Below are 22,875 nucleotides of genomic sequence, written 5' to 3'. Positions count from 1 at the left end.
ATGACGAGGGTAATTAAGCGCTCTTGAGGCATTATAACTTGTCACCCGAGGCTATCAGGCAAAGGTTCGGGTATGCTAAAAGGGGGATGGGTCACACGCTGACTCCGCGTTTCGTCTTAAAGCCGATTTAATTGAATGGTTCAAGGGCGAAGGTGTTTAAGACGATCGTGGTAGAATGCATTGCATTGGAGCAAATATACCACTGCATTGAGGGACGTGTCAAGCTTTGGCTGCAGGACAAACTTGGTAAAGTTCAGCTAAACAAGGCAGCACAGTTAGCTGAGGAGTATTATACTCGCCGAGAGTTGCATAGCAAGGCAGTGCGCGTTGAGAAGGATGAAAGGAAAGAGGGCTTTTCAATGAAACCAGATCAACGGAATACGCTCCGCACCGTGAATTCAGGAAGGACCCGTTTCTTACGAAGGACACTGTAGCGGAAGGGCAAACGGAAGCGGAGAAATCGAGTGAGGTTCCTAAACGACGCTCTGATACCACACACGGGCGTTTGAATCATGGAAGCCACTAGTCTGCTACAACAGCAAAAAGGAAGGGCCCGTCGCGATAAACTGTAAGCAATTGCTTTCACAACAATCCGAGAATCAAAAAAGAACATGCGGTTGTTAGAGCCGTATCCGCAAGAAATTAGTGTGGATGGGAAAACATGTCGAGCGCTTCGAGACTCAGCGGCAACCATGGACGTTGTCCATCCTTAATTTGTGTCTCTGGACGACTTTACAGGAGAATGCGCGTGGATAAGAAAAGTCGCCGAGGAGCAGCATGCTTGCTTACCAATCGCTACAGTTGTCATTGAAGGCCCGTTCGATAAGCTTTGCACCGAAGCGGCTGTGTCTGTCGCACTTCCCGATCGTTTTCCTTATCTTTTCTTTGATAACTCAGAGCAGCTACTCAAAGAGCAGGGTATGTTGTTCTTCTTCAACTTAGCGTACAGGGCCCTCACGCGATCGCAAGTGCGGAAGCTTTCGCGGGAACTTGATCTTGTTCAGTGTGGTATAACACCACCTGCAAAACCTGCTGATCTGCGTGACCTTCGTGGCGAGTCGACGAAACCTCAGACACGAAATTCTCCGTGTGAGTCATTTGAGCAGTCACTCGAGTGGCCCGTCGCCGAAGTGACTGGCGCGGTCTCAGTCTGCGGAGGAGACGACATGGCGCCATTGAGCCAGAGCGAGAGGGGTGCAACGCTCTCACCTGTAGCGGAAAGTTGGAGTGAGCTTCGAGGGTTGATCGAAAAACGCTCATTCGAGTGCAGCGTGAGGACCTCTCGAATAAAGCGCTAATGGAAAGCGTAAACTTCGAAAAAAAAAGAAAAAGAATGTTTCCTTTTTTCAGAAAGCAAGGCTCTTGTTGCGCATTTGTGTAGCAGAGCTACACAAATGCGCAAAGTCGCAAGTATGAGCAGCTCTTGGTGCCACAAAAGTATCGTCGCCAACTATTGTAAAAGTCGCATGAAAATACGTGGGCAGGGCATCTCGGCGCAAATAAGATCAAAGCTATAGTTTCTCTTGAATTTTCTTGGCCGAAATGCTGGAAGGATATTGAAGACTTTGTACGCTCGTGCGACCCTTGTCTGAGAGCGGGGAAATCCACAGACAAATGGAAGACACCCATGAAGCTTTTGCCAATTATCACAGAACCCTTTTTGCGCCTAGTAATTGATATCGTCGGGCCATTTCCAGAGTCTAAGCAAGGTGTTCGGTACATCTTCATGGCCCTTTGTGTAGCCACAAAAATTTCCGGAAGCGATACCACTTAAGGAGCTCAATTCCCCTCATGTCGTGGATGTACTGCTGTCTATAATTGCACGCGTCGGATTTCACTCTGGAATCCAATGCAACAGTGGTAGTGTCTTCACCAGCTGCCTTACCTCTACCTTTTTTGATAAATATGGAATAAGAGCAGTGTACAGCTCGATCCATCACCCGCAATCCAATCCGGTAGAGCGTATGCATTCCGTTCAACGGATATTGAGAGCTCTTTTCTACGAGCACAAATGTGACTGGGAAGCATGTATTTCTCCCGCTATGTTCGCTTTGAGATGAGCTCCTCATGAGAGCACTGGTTTTAGCCCTGCTGAACCTGTGTATGGCAGGAGTTTCAGAACACCATTGCGAATGCTACGTGAGTCGTGGGAGAAATTCTATGAGGACCCCAATGTTGTTGAGTATGTTCTACACCTCTTTCGGAGGCTTAGAAAAACAAAAGATCTTGTGGAAAGCCACATGAAGGCTGCAGAAGAGTTGTTGAAGGATTACTACGACAAGTCAGTGAAGAAGCGCACCTTTGAAGTAGGTAGTCAGGTAAAGCTGCTGCGACCGTCCAAAAAGAACAAGCTTGAGGTTTATGGGTAAAGGCCTGCCAAAGTATTATCTAAGCTTTCTAATACGAATTATAAAGTAAAGTTTGGAGTGCGGCCGGACAAAATTTACCACAGTAACTTAATGAAACCATACTTTCAACGTCAAGCGGTCGTAAATCTGCTTTTGAATGCTTCAGAGGAAGAGGGAGCAGAAATTTAACCGTCTAGTGATGTAATCGAAAGGGGATCGGAGGTAATCTTAGAGCAGTTGAACCTAGAGCCTAGGTTAAGTTAACTACAGAAGGAGGACCTGAGAAAGATTGTTTCCGAGTTTAAATGCGTGTTTTCGGACCGTCCCGGAAGTATGACGGTGATTGAACACGATATCGAGCTAACTTGTGAGGAGCCAATCTGTAGCAAGCCGTATCGATGTTCCCCTGTGCAAAAGCAGATTTTGAAAGAGGACAACAATAAAATGCTGGAGTTGGGAGTCATATACCGGTCGAGAGTGACTATACATCCTCTCTAACATTGGTTCAAGTGCCAGGAAAAGATCCGAGGCCATGCATTGATTATCGGCGTCTTAACGCCATAACTTGAGACCAAACTTACCCGATACCAAACCTAGAGGAGAGGGTAGAAATTGTGTCGCATTCCAGCTATATTTCCACGTCAGACCTCATGCGAGGGTATTGACAAGTCCCCCTTACGGAGCACGCTAGCCGCTATGCCACATTTGTTTCTCCATTCGGAACTTATCGTCCACTTAAGCTGAGCTTTGGATTGAAAAATGCGCCCCTTTGTTTTTCAGGCTTAATGCACCGTGTTCTTAAAGGTCTCTCTGAGTTCACTCTGCCATATCTTGACAATGTCACCATCTTCTCAAACAAGTGGGAAGAACATGTCGAGCATTTACGCGTCGCGCTAAACATATTGAAAGAAGCTGGTCTTACAGTGAAACCTACTAAATATCACCTAGGGTGCGGCGACGTGTCTTACCTGAGACACGTTGTGGGGCGTGGTTAGCGTAGACCTTCCGAAATTAAGGTAGCCGCCATCGTAAACTATCCCCAATTAACCACAAAATCCGAAATAAAGGTACTTTTCAGCCTTGCTGGATACTATCAGTACTAAGTGCAAAACTACTCTAGCATTGCCAGCCATCTAACTGACGCACTTCTAAAGTCCAAGCCGGTTAAATTAGTATGAGACTCAGAAAAGGAGAATGCGTTTTGCCCACTGAAACAGGCCCTAAGGAAAAAGCCAATTCACATGGTACCCGATTTCTCTAAAAGATTTGTCATTCCATGCGAAGCGAGTGATCGCGGCATGGGAGCTATATTGTGCCAGGAAGACAGTGCTGGTAACGAAAGGCCAGTTCCTTGCAGCTGAGTCGAAAACTCAGCTGCAAGGAAGAAGCATACAGTACCTCTGAAAAGGAATGCGCTTGCCTCGTGTGGGCCGTTCAAAAGCTAGCCTGTTATGCCTCCGGTTCGAGGTTTGTGGTCGAAACGGACCCCTGTCTTCTAACCTGGTTACATAACATGTCGCCTAAAAGTGGCCGGTTACTCACGTAGAGCATGATACTCCAACAGCACAACTTTGACGTTCGCTACCAAAAAGGAAAGCTGAACGCTAATGCAGATGCATGGAGCCGTGTGTTTTAGTTAGTACCTTTTCTACCTTTTGGTTCCTCGCTGGTGATTCGGGGCAAAATTTTGTCCTCATCACGGCCTTAGCTGAGCACTCTCGTCCAGAGTGATCTCAAGGGGCCAACTTTTTGTTGTAGTCTATTTAGTTACGTTGTTGTACGTGTAAACATTTGAGTTCTCAATTTAAGAGTCTTGTGTTCCACATGTGCCTCTTGATGTAGACGAAACGAAATTCTGATAGACGTGTAGCTAGGTATATGTTGTACTGCACTTTGTATGGTGTTCTGTCAGGTGAGCGAGGGTACTTGCTTGTGTCGTGTGTTGCCTGTTGTCCAATCGTTCTTGACAAGTTTCAGAGCCATCGACAAGGGCTGAGCCCAAAAATCGTCCGAAGACACGAGTGAAGCTGGCCGGCAAGTTGTGGTGACAAGCCAGTGGAGCTGGGATCTGTCTTCAAGAAATGGATGTGTTCGCGGAACTGAGCCTAGAGCTACATTCTCCCCATGGCCCTGGAGGCAAACCTGGAGGGACCTGGTGAACGAGAGCGCCCGACATCTGAGTCACGTGAAAGCAGCTCATCTTTCCGGCGCATTGTCTGGCGGCGGAGGTGCTGTTAGGCCTGGGAGTCCACACTGAACGTCAATGCCTCTGCAAAGGTAATCTGCGTCAAGGCCTGTGCTCGAGCCCACCTGACGTGATGAACTCAACGACGTCATCAAGCGGTGGCGCCGGTCTGTCACGCAACGCACAACGAGCTCCCTCAGCCCACGAGCCCGATGAAGCAATCGGCGCCCTCCAGTCTGGCGAGTCTTACAAAATGTGTGACATTCCTCGTCCTTAGATGCTACAACGCAAAGCAGCGGAGCCCTATTTGAGGATTCTGACATCACGGCCAGCGGCGCTTCTGGTTGGACGTTTGGTGACTCAAAGGATCTACCCGGTGCCTATAAAAAAGTCCTGCGGCGTGTCGCCAGCAGTAGAACTATGTGTCAGAGAAGACATCTCGGCTGTTCGAGTGCCTAAGCTGTCAGCCCCAGTGCCGAATTTGTAATGCCTATATTTCTATGTTGTAACTCACCACCTTGCCGTAACTCACCATCGTCTCGTCCGCTAGTCTATCAGCTTTGCGCAGAAGTAGTCGCGAGCTGATAAACCTACGCCACCAAACGGCTGGTGACCGTGTCGGCGGAGTTCAGAGCAGTGGCACCTTGGGGACCATGTTGGCGTCTTGTCTTCGTGACAGTACGTACACACATATACACATGCACACAAAAACACACTTAGATACGCGCACACCCTCGCGATCAATCCCAGCACGGTTATCATTACGTCAGGGCGAGTTTTTGTCGTGCAGCCACCTAAAAACATGAAGCCTCGTGCGATGCCAATATATGGCTTGGTGACTCTACGCTGTATTGCCCACAACTAATTTCGCAGCTCGGTGTAGTCATATTGTTGCTTTACATTATTAGAAACGACCTTCCACTTTTTTGTTTTGCAGATCACCAATCCTTGATAGAAACCAGCGGCGGTGGTAAGTAGCTGGGCACCACATAATATAACCATATTTGGGGTTAATTGTCCCAAAACCTTTATATGATTATGAGAGACGCCGTAGTGGAGAACCCCAGAAACTTCAACAACCCGGGACTCTTTAATGTGCACCTAAATTTAAGCACATGTGCCTTACGTATTTTCACCTCCATTCGAAGATACGGCTGCCATGGACGACGTTCGATCCTGCCAGTCAAAAGTCGAGTGCCTTAGCCAGTAGAATATCATGGCGGGTGTGGTGTGACCGCCGCATATTTATTTTGAGAAGCTACTGCGTGAATGATTAGGCATGCAGACGTTCTGGTTTTTCTGGTTGCCAAAATTGGTCACTGCCCGGAGGGCATTCACAAGGGGTGACGTGTTCTTCTTCATGCAATGATGCGGTCATTTCTCGACCAACCTGTGACCAACAAGATTTAACCCTAATGAGGAAATGCGTCGTGAATAACCAAAACATCCCCCCTTGCCTTACACCCCACAACTGCTGAATAAACGTCGATCTATGAGCTAGCCTTGCTCACATGACATCGGAACGGCGGCATTGGAGTATCTTCACCCAATGCGAATTCTGCAGGTAGTTCCACTGCCCGACCGCGTTCTCATTTATTGCCTTACTGGTTTTCTCGCCTGTTTTTCTTTTCTTTTGGGCGAGGGAGAATTGCCAAGCTGAATGCCCTCTTTGATGCTTTTGTAAATCGCTGACTAATTCCTTTCACTACACCCAATGCCACAAAGAAATGTGAAGTGTACCACTAATTTGTGGAGTTTGATTTTAAACAGCGGCACTCTGTAAGCTCGTAAAATGTCCGCCGTCGGCAAGGTTGTGTACACACCATTGCTCAGCAATTACCAAGCCACAGCCGCGAACCACTTAGATTTAACCTCGCCTGAACGCATGCCTGAGGACCCACCAAGTCCCACCTGGCAGCAGAAACAGTCCGGCAAGTCACTGCGCTGAGTTTTCCCGGTGGTTCACAAGCCGAATGCGAGTAGTGATCTAACCGCCCGCGCCTGTAGAGGCGTGTTAGTTGCAGCCAGGTTTGCACGTTAGCTTGAGGCGCTGTAGTTTACATATTCTTGAAATGTTTGTAACAGGCTGTGGTTGAACTCTGCTTTGTCTACGTTAAACAAATACCTGGCCATGCAACGAAGGCCACGACAAGCCCCTAATAACAGCCATTATCGCATGCTTGTTGAGATTTTCACGGCTAATGTATTTTTTTCGAGTTCTTTTTGTTTACCAAAGCAAATGTATCTTCTCTATAGATCGATATACGGTGACGAAAAACTGGAATGTCGCACTGTTAGCATCCCGTTCATGATGATAAAGAACTAATATCCTGGTATTGATAACATCAAAAAAATCGGACCAAGTGAAAGTTATGCATCTGTATCATTACTCGCTGTTTCATGGCTGTGTTCATTCTAGGTAAAAATGTCGAGTAAGTAATGTTATAAAATACTTCCTATGCTCCATTTCTGGACCAAATCATATTCCGCTGCAACTAGGATTGCTTCGCCATGTTTAAAATACATCAAAATGACAGCACTGCCATCTATAACACATGGCTTTGACCCCAATCGCTAAAGTGCAGAGCATGCAGTAACAAACATGTGTATATATATATTTATATATATATATATAGGCAGACATGGTGGTTGAGTGGCCGTAGCATTGCATAATATAGTCCAGTAGATCCTCCGTGAGCGGTCAGAACGTGGTTTATTTTGACGTTTCGGCCTAGAGTCTGGCCTTCATCAGGATTAAAGATACCGTTTGTTGGTGCTCAGCTTTATACAACCTCAAAACTGAGGGCAAGGAAAGAGGAAAGAAGTACTACCCAATTTTCCTAAATTGGGTAGTACTTTGGTGCTTTGGTAGTATTGAGTAGTAATTGGGAAAATTTTACTACCCAATTCATTGGATAGTAAAATACCCAATCAATTGTGCCATGCAAGACATGCCCAACAGCAACCCTGTGCACAGCCGGGAGGCCCCCACTACACGCGTAATCCAGAAGCGGGCAAGGAATTTGCATTGCGCCCGCTTACCAGCCTCTACCGCAATACGGGGCACCCCTCTTTTTACGACGAAATGTTGACAAGGCGCTGAGTAGTTAAAGGCTTAGAACTCCCAAAAATGCCCGCTTACCAGCTAAGTGGGCACAACCCGCTTACCAGCGAGTTGTGCCCGCTTAGCGACGTCACTGCTTACCAGCAGTGACGTCGCTAAGACGTCGCACAACCTTGTAAGGGCCGAAGTAGCGGCGAAGAAGCTTTTCTGAACGTCCACGCTGTCGGATAGGGGTCCACACCCAGACTTCATCACCTGGCTTAAAAATAACCGCACGGTGGCGAAGATTGTATCGGCGCGCGTCTGCGGTTTGGTGACGTTGAATACGGTGACGAGCAAGTTGACGGGCCTCTTCTGCGCACTGCGCGAATTTGGCGGCATCCGTGTGGTATATTCCTAAGTTGTCGGGCAGGAGCATGGCGTCGAGCATCGTCGTGACGTCGCGACCGTGGACTAAGCGAAAAGGTGTGAAACCGGTACTTTCTTGAACAGCAGTGTTATACGCAAAAGTCACGTAGGGAAGTATGTTGTCCCAGTTCTTGTGATTGATGTCCACATACATTGACAGCATGTCTGCAATTGTCTTATTGAGTCGTTCGGTCAGCCCATTTGCTTGCGGGTGGTAAGCCGTTGTTTTACGATGTTCCGTGCCACCTAATCGCAAGACTTCCTGCAGCATCTCTGCGGTGAAAGCTGTCCCACGATCAGTTATGACGACAGCTGGAGCACCGTGACGTAAGACGATGCTCTTAACAAAAAATTGGGCGACATCTGCTGCGGTGGCTTTTGGAAGTGCCTTGGTTTCACAGTAGCGTGTTAAGTAGTCTGTAGCGACGACAATCCACCGGTTTCCAGACGAAGACATGGGGAATGACCCCAGCAAGTCCATAGCAATCTGATGAAAGGGCGCCTTTGGTGGGCTAATTGGGTGCAGTAGTCCCGCTGGTCGTAAAGGTGGAATCTTACGTCGCTGACAGTCGCGACATGTGCGAACGTAGTGCTTAACAGTCTTCGCGAGACGTGGCCAGTAGTAGGAGCGTTGAATCCGTTTCAGCGTGCACGTATAGCCGAGGTGTCCGGATGATGGCTCATCATGACACGCACGTAAAATATCACCACGAAGCGTAGTTGGCACAACAAGCAGATACATAGCTTGTGTAAGATGAAAGTTCTTTTTATAAAGCACTCTATCACGGAAACAAAAGGAAGATAGCGTGCAAAGCTTCGAGGAAGGTGGGAATTGCGTCCTTCCAGGTAGTCAATGAGCGGGATGAGCTCCGAGCCGTGACGCTGTTGCTCAGCTAAGCTGGTTGCTGATACGGCAGAAAGAAAATTGTCGTCGTCTTCAAGGTCAGTGTTGGCATTTTCGACCGGTGCACGTGAGAGACAGTCGGCGTCGTTGTGTTTCCGCCCAGATTTGTGGACGATGGTGACATCGAAATCTTGTAGCCGAAGGCTTCATCGTGCTAGACGACCTGAGGGATCTTTGAGATTCGCGAGCCAACAAAGGGAATGGTGGTCGCTAACTACCCTGAATGGGCGGCCATACAAGTATGGGCGGAACTTTGTTATAGCCCAGACAACAGCGAGGCATTCCTTTTCGGTTGCAGAATAGTTTTTCTCCGCTGGGGATAACGTTCTGCTCGCATAAGCGATCACGCGCTCTACGCCATTTTGCCACTGAACTAATACCGCTCCTAGTCCAACGTTGCTGGCGTCAGTGTGTAATTCCGTGTCAGCGCTTTCGTCAAAATGACCTAGTACAGGCGGAGCCTGGAGGAGGTTTCGGAGGGTGTCGAACGCATGGCACTGATCGGGACCCCAAACAAACGAGACACCGTCTTTTGTAAGCTTGTTGAGGGGTTCAGCAATCTTCGAGAAGTTTTTGACAAAGCGCCTGTAATGCGCACACAGCCCCAGAAATCGGCGTAGGTCACACTTATTTGTGGGCACGGGAAAGGCGGCAACGGCGCGGGTTTTCTCGGGATCTGGGCGGATGCCGGCATGGCTCACAACGTGACCAAGGAACTTCAGTTCTTCATATTCGAAATGACATTTGTAGGGTTTGAGAGACAACCCCGCTGTTCTGATTGCCTGAAGAACTGCATGAAGGCGTTGGACGTGCTGTTCAAACGTGTCTGCAAAGGCCACGACGTCATCAAGGTAAACAAGACATGATTGCAATTTGAGCCCCGTGAGAACCGTATCCATCATTCTTTGGAAAGTAGCTGGCGCTGAGCATAGACCGAAAGGCAACACTTTAAGCTCGTACAGACCGTCGGGAGTAATAAACGCCGTCTTTTCGCGGTCGCGCTCATCCACTGCGATTTGCCAGTAGCCGCTACGTAAATCCATGGAAGAAAAATATTTAGCGTTGCGTATACGGTCCAACGAGTCATCTATCCGGGGTAGAGGATAAACGTCCTTTTTGGTGACCTTGTTCAGTTTACGGTAATCGACGCAAAAGCGCAACGTACCGTCCTTCTTCTTTACTAGCACAACTGGCGAAGCCCAGGGACTGGTCGATGGCTGAATGACGTCGTCCTGAAGCATCTGCTGGACTTGGTCACGTATAGCATCTTGCTCTTTTTGCGACACCCTATAGGCATGTTGGCGGAATGGTCTCTCAGTGGGTTCCGTGATGATACGATGTTGAGCAAGTGGTGTCTGTTTAACCTTTGACGTAGTGGCAAAGCAGTCTTGAAATGAGCCGAGTATACGCAAAAGGCTTTCTCGTTGAGCCGAAGGTAGTCTCTCGTTTACGTCGAGAGTGCTCACGAAGGCCTCGTCAGGGTGGCCATTCGATGAAAATGAAGCTAACGTTGACGGACCATCAGCATCGGCAAGTTCTTCACGATATGCAATGGCAGTGTGTCTCGTTAGGTGGCGATATTCGTCGCTGAAGTTCGTGACCAGCAGGTGAGCATGCCTATTGCTAGGCTGAATGATTCCTCGGGCCACACAGATTTGTCTTGAAATAAGGAGAGACAAATTGGCCTGTGCAATTACCGCGTCAGACACGTCCTGTCCCAATTCCACTTTGACAAAGAGGCTGCTTCGAGGTGGGAGAGTCAGAGAATCGTCGGTAACACGGAGCGCTCTTTTCCGGAATTGCGTACTGTCAGTTGCAGCGCAAAAAGGATCCTCGAACGACACAAGTAATTCACGGAGGTCGATGACGGCGCCGTATTCACGAAGGAAGTCCATTCCTAGAATGACTGGCCGAGAGCACACGCGCAATACGAGGAAAGAGCCCGCAAATGTCGACGTACGTATTCGAATGCGTGCCGTGCACATACCAGTAGGCGTCACCAGATGGCCACCTGCCGTGCGCAACTGAGGTCCTTGCCATGGCGTGGTAACCTTCCTCAGTTCAGATGCCAGTGTGGTGCTCATTACGGAATAGTCGGCACCGGTGTCGACGAGGGCGTTATAACAGCATGATTGTCGACGAAGACGGCAATTTCGGCAGAAACTATCTTTTTGCTGTCGGAGAACACTGGAAAACCGGAATCACCCTCGTCCGGTTGTTGCGTCGAAGGAGGGTCTTTTACAGTTCGCCTGGCCGCGACTTCACCCCCAGAAGTCGCCGTTCCTAGTTTCCCCTGCGGGGACTTGGTGACCGGCTCCTGAAAGGAGCGGAAGACGATGAAGGCAAACTGGGTGACGTAGACCGGCGAGGCGATGGTGATCTCGACTGGTGGTGCCGAATAGTCGAAGGAATACATCGGCCCGTGAGATAGGCTTCAATTTCGCGGGGGCGCTCACCGTAGCGCGGGCATCGAGCATCAGGGTGGAAGCCGCGGAGACCTAGTTGCCGGTATTGACAGTTGCGGTATACGTGACCCGCTTCGCCACAGTGATAGCAGAGCGGACAATTATCCGAGGTGCGCCACGTGCTTGCCTTGCTACCACTTTGTCTTGAGATAGACGGCGGATAGGTGGGTGGGCTCGAAAACCTTGAGCCGAGAGGTGGGCTCGAAGCAGTGTCGTGGAATGGCTGCATAGCCTGGTACCTTGGCCGCATAGCAGTGTCTGTAGCCGGTGGCGCCGGGGATCGCAATGCCGCTGCGTATGTCAGGACTGGGGCCTCGGGAATCGGCGGTGTAATTGGGGCCAGGGGTGTGACGGCCTGCCGGACTTCTTGTCTGATTACATCCGCGAGGGCTGACACAGGTGGATGGGATCCCACTGCCTGAAGCTGTCGCAATTCGTCCCGAACGATACTTCAAATGAAGTCTGCGAGGGTCTGTCTCTCGCTGTCAGAGCCGATAGAGCACGTGGTGGCCGTGATCTGGCGTTCGTATTCTGACGACCGCTGCTGCAGCGTACGTTCTATCGTAGTTGCCTCACTGATGAACTGGGCGACTGTCGTTGGTGGATTGCGCACGAGCCCAGCAAAAGGTGTTCTTTTACTCCGCGCATCAAATGCCGCACCTTCTTTTCCTCAGGCATGGCAGGGTCCGCGCGCTTGAAGAGCCGAAGCATGTTCTCGACAAACATAGATACACGTTCGTTCGGCCGTTGGTTTCTGCAGGATATGGCTTGTTCAGCCCTCTCCTTCCTCTCGGTGTTGCGATAGGCGTCACGGAGCTGTCGGCGAAACTCTTGCCATGTTGCAAAGGAGCCCTCGTGGTTCTCGTACCACGTCTTCACAGTATCCTCCAAGTAGAAGTAAACTCGGCGCAGCATCACTTTTGTTTTTGGTGTATATATATAAATATATATATATACATATATATATATATATATATATATATATATATATATATATATATATATATATATATATATATATATATATATATATATATATATATATATACATATATATATATATATATATACCTATATATACATATACCTATATATATATATATATATATATATATATATATATCTATAGCCGTCATAGATGGATTTCAAAAACTGGTCGCTAGTGCGTCCCTTCCAAATTCGACAGAATCCCTGGAAGCAGAGGAGGCGGCAACTGCTTTGGCCATTGTTCACTCCTCCGCTGAGTATACTTTTTCCGATTCAAAAACTGCAATTCGTAATTTCGCCCCTTTCCGAATTCCTTCTCTGGCTGCTAAAATTCTTGAATCATCTCTTCCGCCAGATCGCCTCATCCCCCTCCTCTGGGTCCCTGCGCACTGCGGACACCCAGGCAACACGGCCACTCGACAACCGGGCTCACAGTGACCTGCCTTCGCTTCGAGGTGCCAGGGATCGACTCCTCAGCTATCACGATATTTTACTGAAATTTCTGCCTAACATAGCCCCCCGCCACATAAATCTTTTTTCAGAAGTGACCAGGCTTTGTGGCGTAGACTTCAAACGGCCACAGTGACGACTCCTTTTCTTTTCTCCCTTTTTACACATGGCGAAACCTCGCCTCATCGCAACTTATGTCCTAGCACCAGAGCCAACTACCAGCACATACTTCTGAGTTGTCCAAACAAACCCAAGCCCCCGCGGCAAGGATCAGAACACCAGGAGCGATGGGAGGCTGCTCTGTGCAGCTCGCAACCGGGTTTACAGCTCCGGACAGTGAGCTGGGCCAGAAGGGTCACCGAAGCACAGCAGTGTCCGGCCACCTAGAGCGGTCCGAGGGCTCATCGTCATCCTGATTCCAACTCCCCTACCACCCCCCCCCCCTCAAATGATTCCTTTGTGAATCAATAAAGTTGATTACCTACCTACGACGCGAATGGACGACGTAGGTAAATGACACCTCCAAACCTGATAATCACCACATGCATGTCATGTAACAACATTACTACATGCTATACTGATGATGGGCTTGCGACTGTTTCGCTAGCTTCACATATGCCAAGTTTTGTATTACGTGACGGCAAAGGATGACGATAGTGTGTAACTTGTGCAAACATGATAATCATGAGATGTGTGTCATACGAGAACATGACTACATGCCTAATTCAAGGCACCAATACATTTTGACGTGGCACGGTGCGTGTGCTCGCCGGCGTTCATTTGTTCGCGTCACTCCTTCGTTGCCAAGCCAGGCGCTGGTCCTGCCATATACTCGCAGGTGCGCGCCACGCTGCGTTGCTTCGATGCATGCGCGTTTCAGCGCCTCCGGCGTACCTCCCTTTCGAAAAGAGGGAGATGCAGTGTTTTCTGGGTAACGCATCGGCGCGAAATGCAGCATGTCGCATTTTGCGCCGGTTGCCGTCGGGCTGCGCCGGCGGACGCTGGTCACGCCTGACGACAGACTATAGAGTGCTCGCGTTTTGCTAACGTAGCGTCGCTATGGCCCCAGTGCGCGCGTCAACGCTACATAGGAGTATATGGGGCCCTTCAAGATGCACTCGCGGCTGTTTTGCTAGCTCCACATATACCGACGTCAATGAATGACAAAATATATGACTGGTGCAAACATGATAATCCTGACACGCATGTCATGTAAGAACATGACAACATACCACGCTCATAGCGTGCTTGTCGCCATCCCGCTTGCTCCACATATGCTGAATTTGTTATCACAGAACATGAATCGATGACGAAGGTTAACGACACATCCAAACATGATAATGATGGCACTGAAGTCATGTAAGGCATCATTTTTCCCCTCGTAACGTTGTGCTGATTTTAAAGTCACATATCAACATTTCTCATTCATGCTTCGCATGTCATTCATTCCCACTGTACGTGGGATCTGCCAAAGTTTTTCTGTCATCCTCCGTCATCCTCGCACCCACTCTCCTACAGAGGCCGATCACATCCTTAATGTAGCATATGAAGCTCTCACCGTTTCGCTGAAACTGCCCCCACAGGCCAAGTTCAGCGTGAAGCTTGCGCATAGCTGGACGACCAAAAAACGAGGTCACGGACTTTTTGAAAACCGACCATGTAGGAATGTCGGCTTGGTGGTTGGTGAACCATAGATTGGCCAAGTCTGTCAGGTAGAAGATGACGTGAGTCACCTTCGCAGGCTCATCGAACTTGCTAATCGCTTTGGCACATTGGTACTCTGGCAGTCAGTCCTCGACATCATTTTCTTCAGTGCCGTTGTAGACTGGTGGGTCACGCAGACGAAGTACACCAGGGCACATGACAGGCAGTGGCGTGGAAGAGGCTTGTGGGGGATCGACGGGCTCGGTCATCGCGGAATCGGATGGTAGCATACGGCTGCGCAGCTCCAGGACGTTACCGAACAAGCTTCAACTAAATGCAACGAGCGAGCTCACGTATAAACACTTGTTATTATTGAAGAAGTGTTAGCCGCAACAAGCTGGTTCCGGCAGGAACCCGGCAAGCACGAGCCACATGGACATCAACGTCTTCTTTCACGCTGGTTCAGAGCTGGCGTCACTATGCTCCGGTACAATACATACATACATACATACATACATACATACATACATACATACATACATACATACATACATACATACATACATACATACATACATACATACATACATACATACATACATACATACATACATACATACATACATACATACATACATACATACATACATACATACATCGAAGGTGTTTAAGCTATCGCCGTGATGTGATCGACCCTACCTCGTAAAAAGCCTGGATGCATTGTTTCCTAGAAACCACTCGTCCAGCACGGCTGGTGTAGCATCACGCAGAGCCTCGTGTGCACTGGAGTAGCAGTTGCTCGCTCACCATGCCGGAGCACTTCGTCATCAGCCTGACAATGTCCCCTGCAGGACAAAAGCCTCTCCCATGTTGCGCCAGTCAACTCGGTCCCTGTGCTTGCTGCTGCCAATTTATACCCGCAAACTCCTTAATCTTTAGTGAACATGAGTGTTCACTAAAGGGGGCCTCTTACTCACACTTAGCGATGCACTGCAAGCAGTGCACCTGCCAACCGAAATTTCTTACTGAAATAATTGGAAGCGCGAACCAACGGTACACAAGAGAAGAGACAAACAAGCGAGACTGAAACTCAGTATATTCAGAGAAGAAAATATATACCAGAAAGATGAGAAAGGGAAAAACTGAGGAGGAGGTTCCACCATGATCATGAGTCATCCAGAAATGAGATTTCACAATCTAACAGTGATATAGACGGTGCACTAACACAGCTATCGATATTCATTTTAATAAAGAAAGCTTCCGCAATCTCTCTAGTTTTTGTGTCATGATGGCTGTATAAGACAGATGTGTGCAAAAATTCAGGTACGCAGCCACACTTTTTGCAATGGGCGGACAAATGAAAACCCGGGGCTGATTTCAGCGCATTGTAGTGTTCTCGCAGGCCAACTAGCCCGCCTGTCAACCCTACCAAAATTTCTTAATCTTATCTGCCCGCCCAACCTTTTACCTCCCCACAACCCGCTTGCCTTCTCTAGGAATCCAGTTAGTTACCCTTAATGACCAGCGGTTATCCTGTCTATGTGCTACATGCCTCACCCATGCCCATTTCCTCTTCTTGATTTCAACGATGATATCCTTAACCCCGCTTTTTTCTCTAATTCACTCTCTCTCTTCTTGTCTCTTCCGGTTACACCTACAATTTTCTTTCCCATTGCTTGCTGCATTGTCCTCAAATTAAGCAGAACGCACTTTGTTAGCCTCCAGGTGTTTGCTTCTTAGCTAAGTACCGACAATATCCACCTATTGTATAAATTCCTCTTGCGAAATAGTGGCAATCTACCTGTCATGATTTGAAATTGCTTGCAAAATGTGTTTCACTCCATTCTTATTCTTCTAGTTACTTCAGTCTCGTGGTTCGGCTCCGCGGTTTTTACCTGTCCTAAGTAGACATTGTCTTTTACAACCTCAAGTGCACTATTACCTATCTCGAAGCGCTGTTTTGTTGAGGTTTTTGCACGTTACTTTCGTTTGCTGCAGATTAATTTACTTACTTTTCTGCTCGCCTTGTCTAACTCTGTAATCATGAGTTGCAATTCTTCTCTTGAGTTGCTCAGCAATGCAATGTCATTGGCGAAGCGCGGGTTACTATGGTACTCTCTATTAACTCTTGTACCTAACTCTTCCCATTCAAAGCCTCTGAAAACATCCTCTAAGCACGCGGTAATTAGCGTTGGCGAGATTGTATTCCCCTGCCTTACACCATTCTTGATAGGTATTTTGTTGCTTTCTTTATGAAGCACTATCGTAGCAGTTGATTATCTGTACATCTCTCCCAGGATGTCTATATATGCTTTGTCGACGCCGCGATTCTGTAGTGTCTACATGACTGCTGATATTTCTACTGAATAAAACGCCTTCTCGTATTCTATGAAGGCTATGTATAGTGGTTGGCTCTATTCTGAGCATTTCTCTATTACATGATTTATAGTATGAACGTGGTCAATTGTTGAGTAGCCTGTTCCAAATCCTGCTTGTTCCTTAGTTGATTAAATTCCATTGTCTGGATGCTGTTAGCAATTACCTTTCTAAATAGCTTGTATACTATGGAGAGCAAGCTGATCAGCCTGTAATTCTTCAATTCCTTGTCATAACCTTCCTTATGTATTAGAGTGATGTTAGCATTCTTCCAAGATTCTGGTACTCTTTCCGTCAGGACACACCTCGTAAACAGAGCCGCTAGTTTTCTAACACAATCTGTCCTCCATCTTTCAGCAGCTGTTATGTTACCTAATCCCCACCACCAGCTTTGCCTCTTTGCATGCTCTCCAAGGCTTTTCTGACTTCTTCTATCATTACTGAGGCGGTGTCATCTGGGTTATTGCTAGTTCTTTTATTAGGGCTGTGGTTGTGCTAGCTACTGTACAGATATCTGTAAACGTCCTCCACTAATATTACTGTCCTATCCATATTTGTTTGCCTTCCTTGTCCCGTAGTGCAGACATTTAGTTTTTGCCTATCCCAAGTTTTCTCTTCACTGCTTTGACGCTTCCCGTGTTTTTCAGAGCGTGTTCAATTTTCTCCATATTATACCTCCTTACATCGGATACCGTACGCCTATTATTCAACTTTGAAAGCTCTACCAACTCTATTTTGTCTGTTGAACTTGAGGGTTTGATGCTTTGACGCTTTTAATGAGATTCTTTGTTTTCTGAAACAGCTTGCCAGTGTTCTGTATAACCACAGTACCTCCGACTTTTAATGCACAATCCATAATGATTCCCACCAGATTATCATTCATTGCGTCAACGCTAAGGCTGGTTTGCTACATAATGTTTGCTCCTCTATTTTGCCAGCTATGTCTCTGTGAATAAGGAATCCCACTCCCAGTTCTCTTCAGTAAACCAAGCCCCGATAGCAAACAGCGTGCCCGTTCTGTAACACTGTATAGGCCTCATCTGTCCTCCTAACCTAAATGAGCCCTATTACATCTCATTTATTGCTTTCTAGCTCCTCAGATAGTACAGCTGCATTTGCCTCACTAGATAACGTTCTAGCGTTAAACTTTGCTAAGTTCAGGTCCCAATGGTGGCCTGTTCGGATACATAGATTTTTAGCACCCTCTGCTGCGTTGCAGATCTGACTGCCGCCATGGTTAGTTGCTTCGCAGTCGCTGGGGACTAAGGGCCGTGAGTTGATGGACGTATGCGTGTGAGAGGTTGTGGCCAGATACTGCACCAGGTTGTCATGTAAGAACATGCGTGTCACATGCGCGTCAAGTAAGAACATGTAAGAACACATGCGTGTCATGTAAGAACATGACTACATGCCACACTCATGATGCACTCGCAGCCATTTCACTATCTTCACGTATGCCAAATTTGGTATTACGTGATGCAAACAGCAACCAATAACACTTCCAAACTTGATAAATGTGAGATGCGTGTCATCCAAAACATGACTACATGCTACGCTGATAGCACTCTGACAGCCGTTTCGCTTGCTACACATATACCGAGTTTGGTATCACGTGATGTGAATTCATGACGAAGGTAAATGACACGTCCAAACACTATAACCATGACATACGTGTCATGTGAACCATGACTACATACTACGCTCATAGCGCGCCAGCGGCCGTTTCACTAGCTGCACATATACCAAATTTGATATGTGACTTGAATAGACGACGAAGGTAAATGACACGTTCTAACATGATAATCATGACATGCAAGCTCTGCACGCACATAATTTAGGTCCTCCTAGTAACATTGTTCTAATTTTAAAGTGCCACATCAACATTACTCATTCGTGCTTCGCATAGCGTCGATTTCCACTGAACGTGAGATCCGCCAATTTTCGTAGACGTGTAATACATTTTGTCTCGTATCATGTTCTCTTGAACTCCTTTGCAATGTCCTTGCATTGCTATTGGTAGTTCAGTAGAGAAATACATGTGCATCACTGTACATTTTACCGGGGCTCACCCGAGTGCCCGTTGGTATAATTTAGTACATTGATGCACAGTGTTTTTCGTCTTAAGTATGCTGGTCAGTCATTGTTGTGCTAAAGACACGTGTTATTATTAACCACATAATAAGCCTGTAGTGGTTCCGGATAGATAATATTACAGCATATCCTCAATTCCGCCGTATAAGTTGCTGACAACCAGAAGCAGGGAGCGATGGAAGTGGGCAGCAAAGTGTGAGGGCTGGGCCTGCAGTGTTTAGCCGAGTAGGTTGTTTGTGCAGAAAAATCAAACACATACACAACATATCCATTCAGCTACAACTGCGTGATCTAAAAATCAAAGCACAAGGTCTGTTATCAACAGTTCTTCGATGATCCTATTCCTTGTCACTTCGCTATAGAAAACACAATATATCTAATATAGAGAGCAAGTCTGACCGTACGACGAGCCGCTTGCAGTACCTGGTGGAAGAATGTAGCGTAAAGGTGGGTCAGTTTAAACGAAGGAAACTAGCTTGCAAACAAAGTGACGGCTGCAAACTAAGCCATGGAAGGTTATATCCGTAAGTTTATAACTATCGTCACTCGGACTGTTTCAGTATTGCACAGTGTGCTTGACCCCCAAAAGCATTCACTAGTTTTGGCTAGCATTAACAAATATCGATGTTACTTTACGCTACATCGATATTTGTTAATGCTAGCCAAAAAAAAAATATCGATGTAGCGTAAAGTTACTTTACGCTTGGCGTCTCTCATAATCATACAGTGGTTTTGGGACGTTAAACTCCACATATCTATCTATCTTTACGCTAAATTCGCGAGACGTTGGTCTATGTGACAATGTAAAAGACAACCTACCACAGTTCTACATTAGCATATTACCGCAAGTTGTGCTAAGCATCACGCGCTTTACACGGTAAGAATTCAACTAAGAAACCGTAAACTCATTCTCACAAGGCACGCTTGGCCGCCAACTTTTTGGTCCCGGCGTCATTGTTTTTCTTCATACCCATTCTATACATACTAGTCAAATAAATAACGAATAATAAAAGAAAAGAAAATTGGAGCATCAACGTTCTCCACGTTTAGTGTACTGATATGTGGACATCGAACGTTCACGTTCCTAATCGTTGTCATTCCTCCTATAGGCACGAAGTCATCTATTGGTTCGCCCTTTCTGCACTCTGCCTGCTCTTCATGCTTTCCCTGGCCATCTTAGTCTTTACCTTCGTCATTGATAGTAAGTGAATTACGTGCAGGCATATACGCATTAAGTGATGTAGTCACCAAGGTGCACCCCAGCGGTCGCTTCAGTGTTTTGGTAATATAGTGTTAATATTGTGCGCAGATTTTGTGATCTCCCCTTAGTTAACTGAGTTGCGATGCGTAACTTTCGTGAAACTCCGGCGATACATAGCTCCTGCATGGTGACTTCTCTTCAATGTAACTTAAGTCCTGACACCTAAAAAACAATACAAATGTTCTGTGGTTTCATTCAATTAGCAGTGAGATTTCCTAACCATGATTGTCAAAAGCTGTGTGAGTAGGACGCCACGCTCGTCAGTAACCTCACTCAAGATGATGTTGTGTGTGCTATTATAATGACAAAACTTTTCTGACTTATGAAGTAGAAAAAAAGAGGCCAATACGTGCTCTTTATTCTTAATTATTTTGAACTGTGCAAAATATTGTTGCTTAGTTTGGAGCAACACATAGCTGGAGCAACACTCCTTGGATTTACACCCCGCAAGGTAATAAAGTTTGTCCTGTCGTGGTGGTTTATAGTGGTCCAGGTACTCAGCCGCTGACCCGCCGGTCGCAGGATCGATCTCCGGCTGCGGTAGCTACATTTTTGATAGAGGGGAAAATGCTGTATGCCCGTGTGCTCAGATTTGGGTGTGCGTTAAAGGAGCCCCGGTGGTCGAAATTCTCGGTTCCTTCGACAACAGCGTCTGTCATAATTATATGGTGGTTTGGGGACGGTAAACCTCACGTATCAATCATGGTATTAACGCTTGTTGAAAGTTCTCTTCAAAGTTTGCCACTGTATATAGCTAAGGCGGATAACCACCACAAGAATCACTACTTTTAAAATTATGTACATAAACCTAAAACCCTAAAATTCAAGGTTTGAAGAACGCACCTTTAAATCTGTTGACAAAGAAATACAATGCAACAACAAAAGATACTAGTATAGATCACGGCTGACGATGAACGTTATGACTGCACATATCCGATCCGGTGCTTCACCATCTGGCGGAAGGCTCGGGCAGAAATTTTTTCGATATCATCATTAACTTTGTTGCGTCGTTTCTCTGTTCTTCGTGTGAGCTACTCAGCAAACATCTTTTTGCTTCATTGCTTTTCAACATTTCAAAAGGCTAGTCTACAGATTTACCACTAAAAGTCGATTGCTATATTTGTGAAAACTATGTTTGGTAGAACGTTTTCCAATACTACACGACGAAGCAATCAAGCACCAAATGGCAGACATGCTCAGGCTGATTACGTGGACTGTGACCACCTGAACGCACCTTTCAAATGAGGTGAAAATTCGCAGAAGTCAGCCGGTGATTGTGAGTGACTTTGTTAGACATCTACTTAGCCTGTATTATTGTGCGAGCGTTTTGTGTACACGTAAACTGTAAGAAAGGGGACGTCATGGGCTTGAAAAAGTTCTTGCCTGCACCTCATTGTCCCTTTCCTACAAGGAGTTTACGTAGCTAATTGCTAATAAAATTAGGACCATTTTGAAATCATTTGACCAAAGCACCAAGTAAAACCTGATACATTTTGCAGGACATATAACTGAGCTCTGTATACTACCATCATACATTACGAGCAAGCAGTTGATTCGCTGAAAATCTTAGTAGACAAGCGGATAAGGCGGCATAAGTGTGGAAACGAACCGCTTATGAAAATGCTGAAGAAATCAGCAGCGGATTCACATCCTCATGCTCACCGAAAAGAAAGCAATGAAATTCTAATAAAGCAGAGGGGTTAAGAGAGAGAGATTGTATCTCTGCAATTCGATTCATCACGTGTTGGCAGGAGGCTTTTACAAAAGAGCGCTGAATTGGGAACAGTCATTATAATGGTTAATGGAGAGTATCGTAGTAACATGCGATTCACCATTGACATTACCTTGCAGTGTAACTCGGGGGACGAATCGCCAAACATGATTACGTATTCGGAAGGCAAAGCAGAAAGGCAACTTTGAAAATTATTGGCAGAAAACAGAAGTGACCTTGAACACTCTCGGACGAAAGTAACACATTGCGACAGGTAGCGAGGCACTGGAAATGGTAAAATATTACGTTATATTAGTATAGTGAACGCAAGTACGAAAAATGGCACTGAAATAATTAGAACAATGAGACAGGGTACTTTGGCAAATATTATCACATCATGAAAAGCAGTTTATTATTGTTACTCAAAAGAAAAATATATAAGAGCTGTATCGTACTGATACTTACGTACAGAGCAGAAACCTGGTAGTTTATAAAAAGAGTTCCCCTTAACACAGCGAGCACTGGATAGGAAAATGATAGGTGTAGCCTTAAGGGACAAAAGAGAGCAAAATGGATGAGTGAAAAAACTAACGTGATGGACAAATTAGTCGTAATTGTCAGAAATGGGCATGGGCGAAACAGTTGACCAGAAGTCAATTTAACCAAGAATCAGGAAGAGTGACAGACCCTAATCCTAAATAGGGCAAGCGTGTATTTGGGAAGCATAGCTTCAGTTGGGTAGGTGAGATCGAGAAGTTAGCAGGGAAAGCATGGTAGCAGCAAGCGCAACTCCAGGTTAATTGCAGAGACAGTTCTGAGGCTTTTGGCTTACAGTGAGCGTTTGCAGAAAGCTGATGACGATCGCTAACAATTAGCCCTGTAGTATTGGTACCCTGGTGAACTGCATTGTGTTCTTTCTAGACACAGTAAAAGTTAGCCAAAAAATTGAGGTACGCTTTTCAGTACGCATTTGTAGAAGTA

General features: G+C 46.6%; 1 protein-coding gene across 1 annotated transcript in view; it reads left to right on the top strand.

Annotated features, from left to right (window-relative positions):
- Positions 1-4,171: 4,171 nt before the first annotated feature.
- The window catches only part of LOC142796293 (uncharacterized), a 115,517-nt gene continuing 96,813 nt past the window's right edge, over positions 4,172-22,875 (top strand). Inside the window, exons 1-2 of the mRNA XM_075886583.1 lie at positions 4,172-5,503; positions 20,032-20,123. Coding sequence (XP_075742698.1) covers positions 20,081-20,123 — 43 coding nt within the window. The 5' untranslated portion in view covers positions 4,172-5,503; positions 20,032-20,080. The remainder of the gene's footprint in view (positions 5,504-20,031; positions 20,124-22,875) is intronic.

This window comes from Rhipicephalus microplus, chromosome 2 (genome assembly GCF_043290135.1).
Source record: "Rhipicephalus microplus isolate Deutch F79 chromosome 2, USDA_Rmic, whole genome shotgun sequence".
Classification (NCBI taxonomy): Eukaryota; Metazoa; Arthropoda; class Arachnida; order Ixodida; family Ixodidae; genus Rhipicephalus; species Rhipicephalus microplus.
The sequence above is the reverse complement of the archived record's forward strand: the minus strand, read 5'-3'. Positions and strand labels throughout refer to the sequence as shown.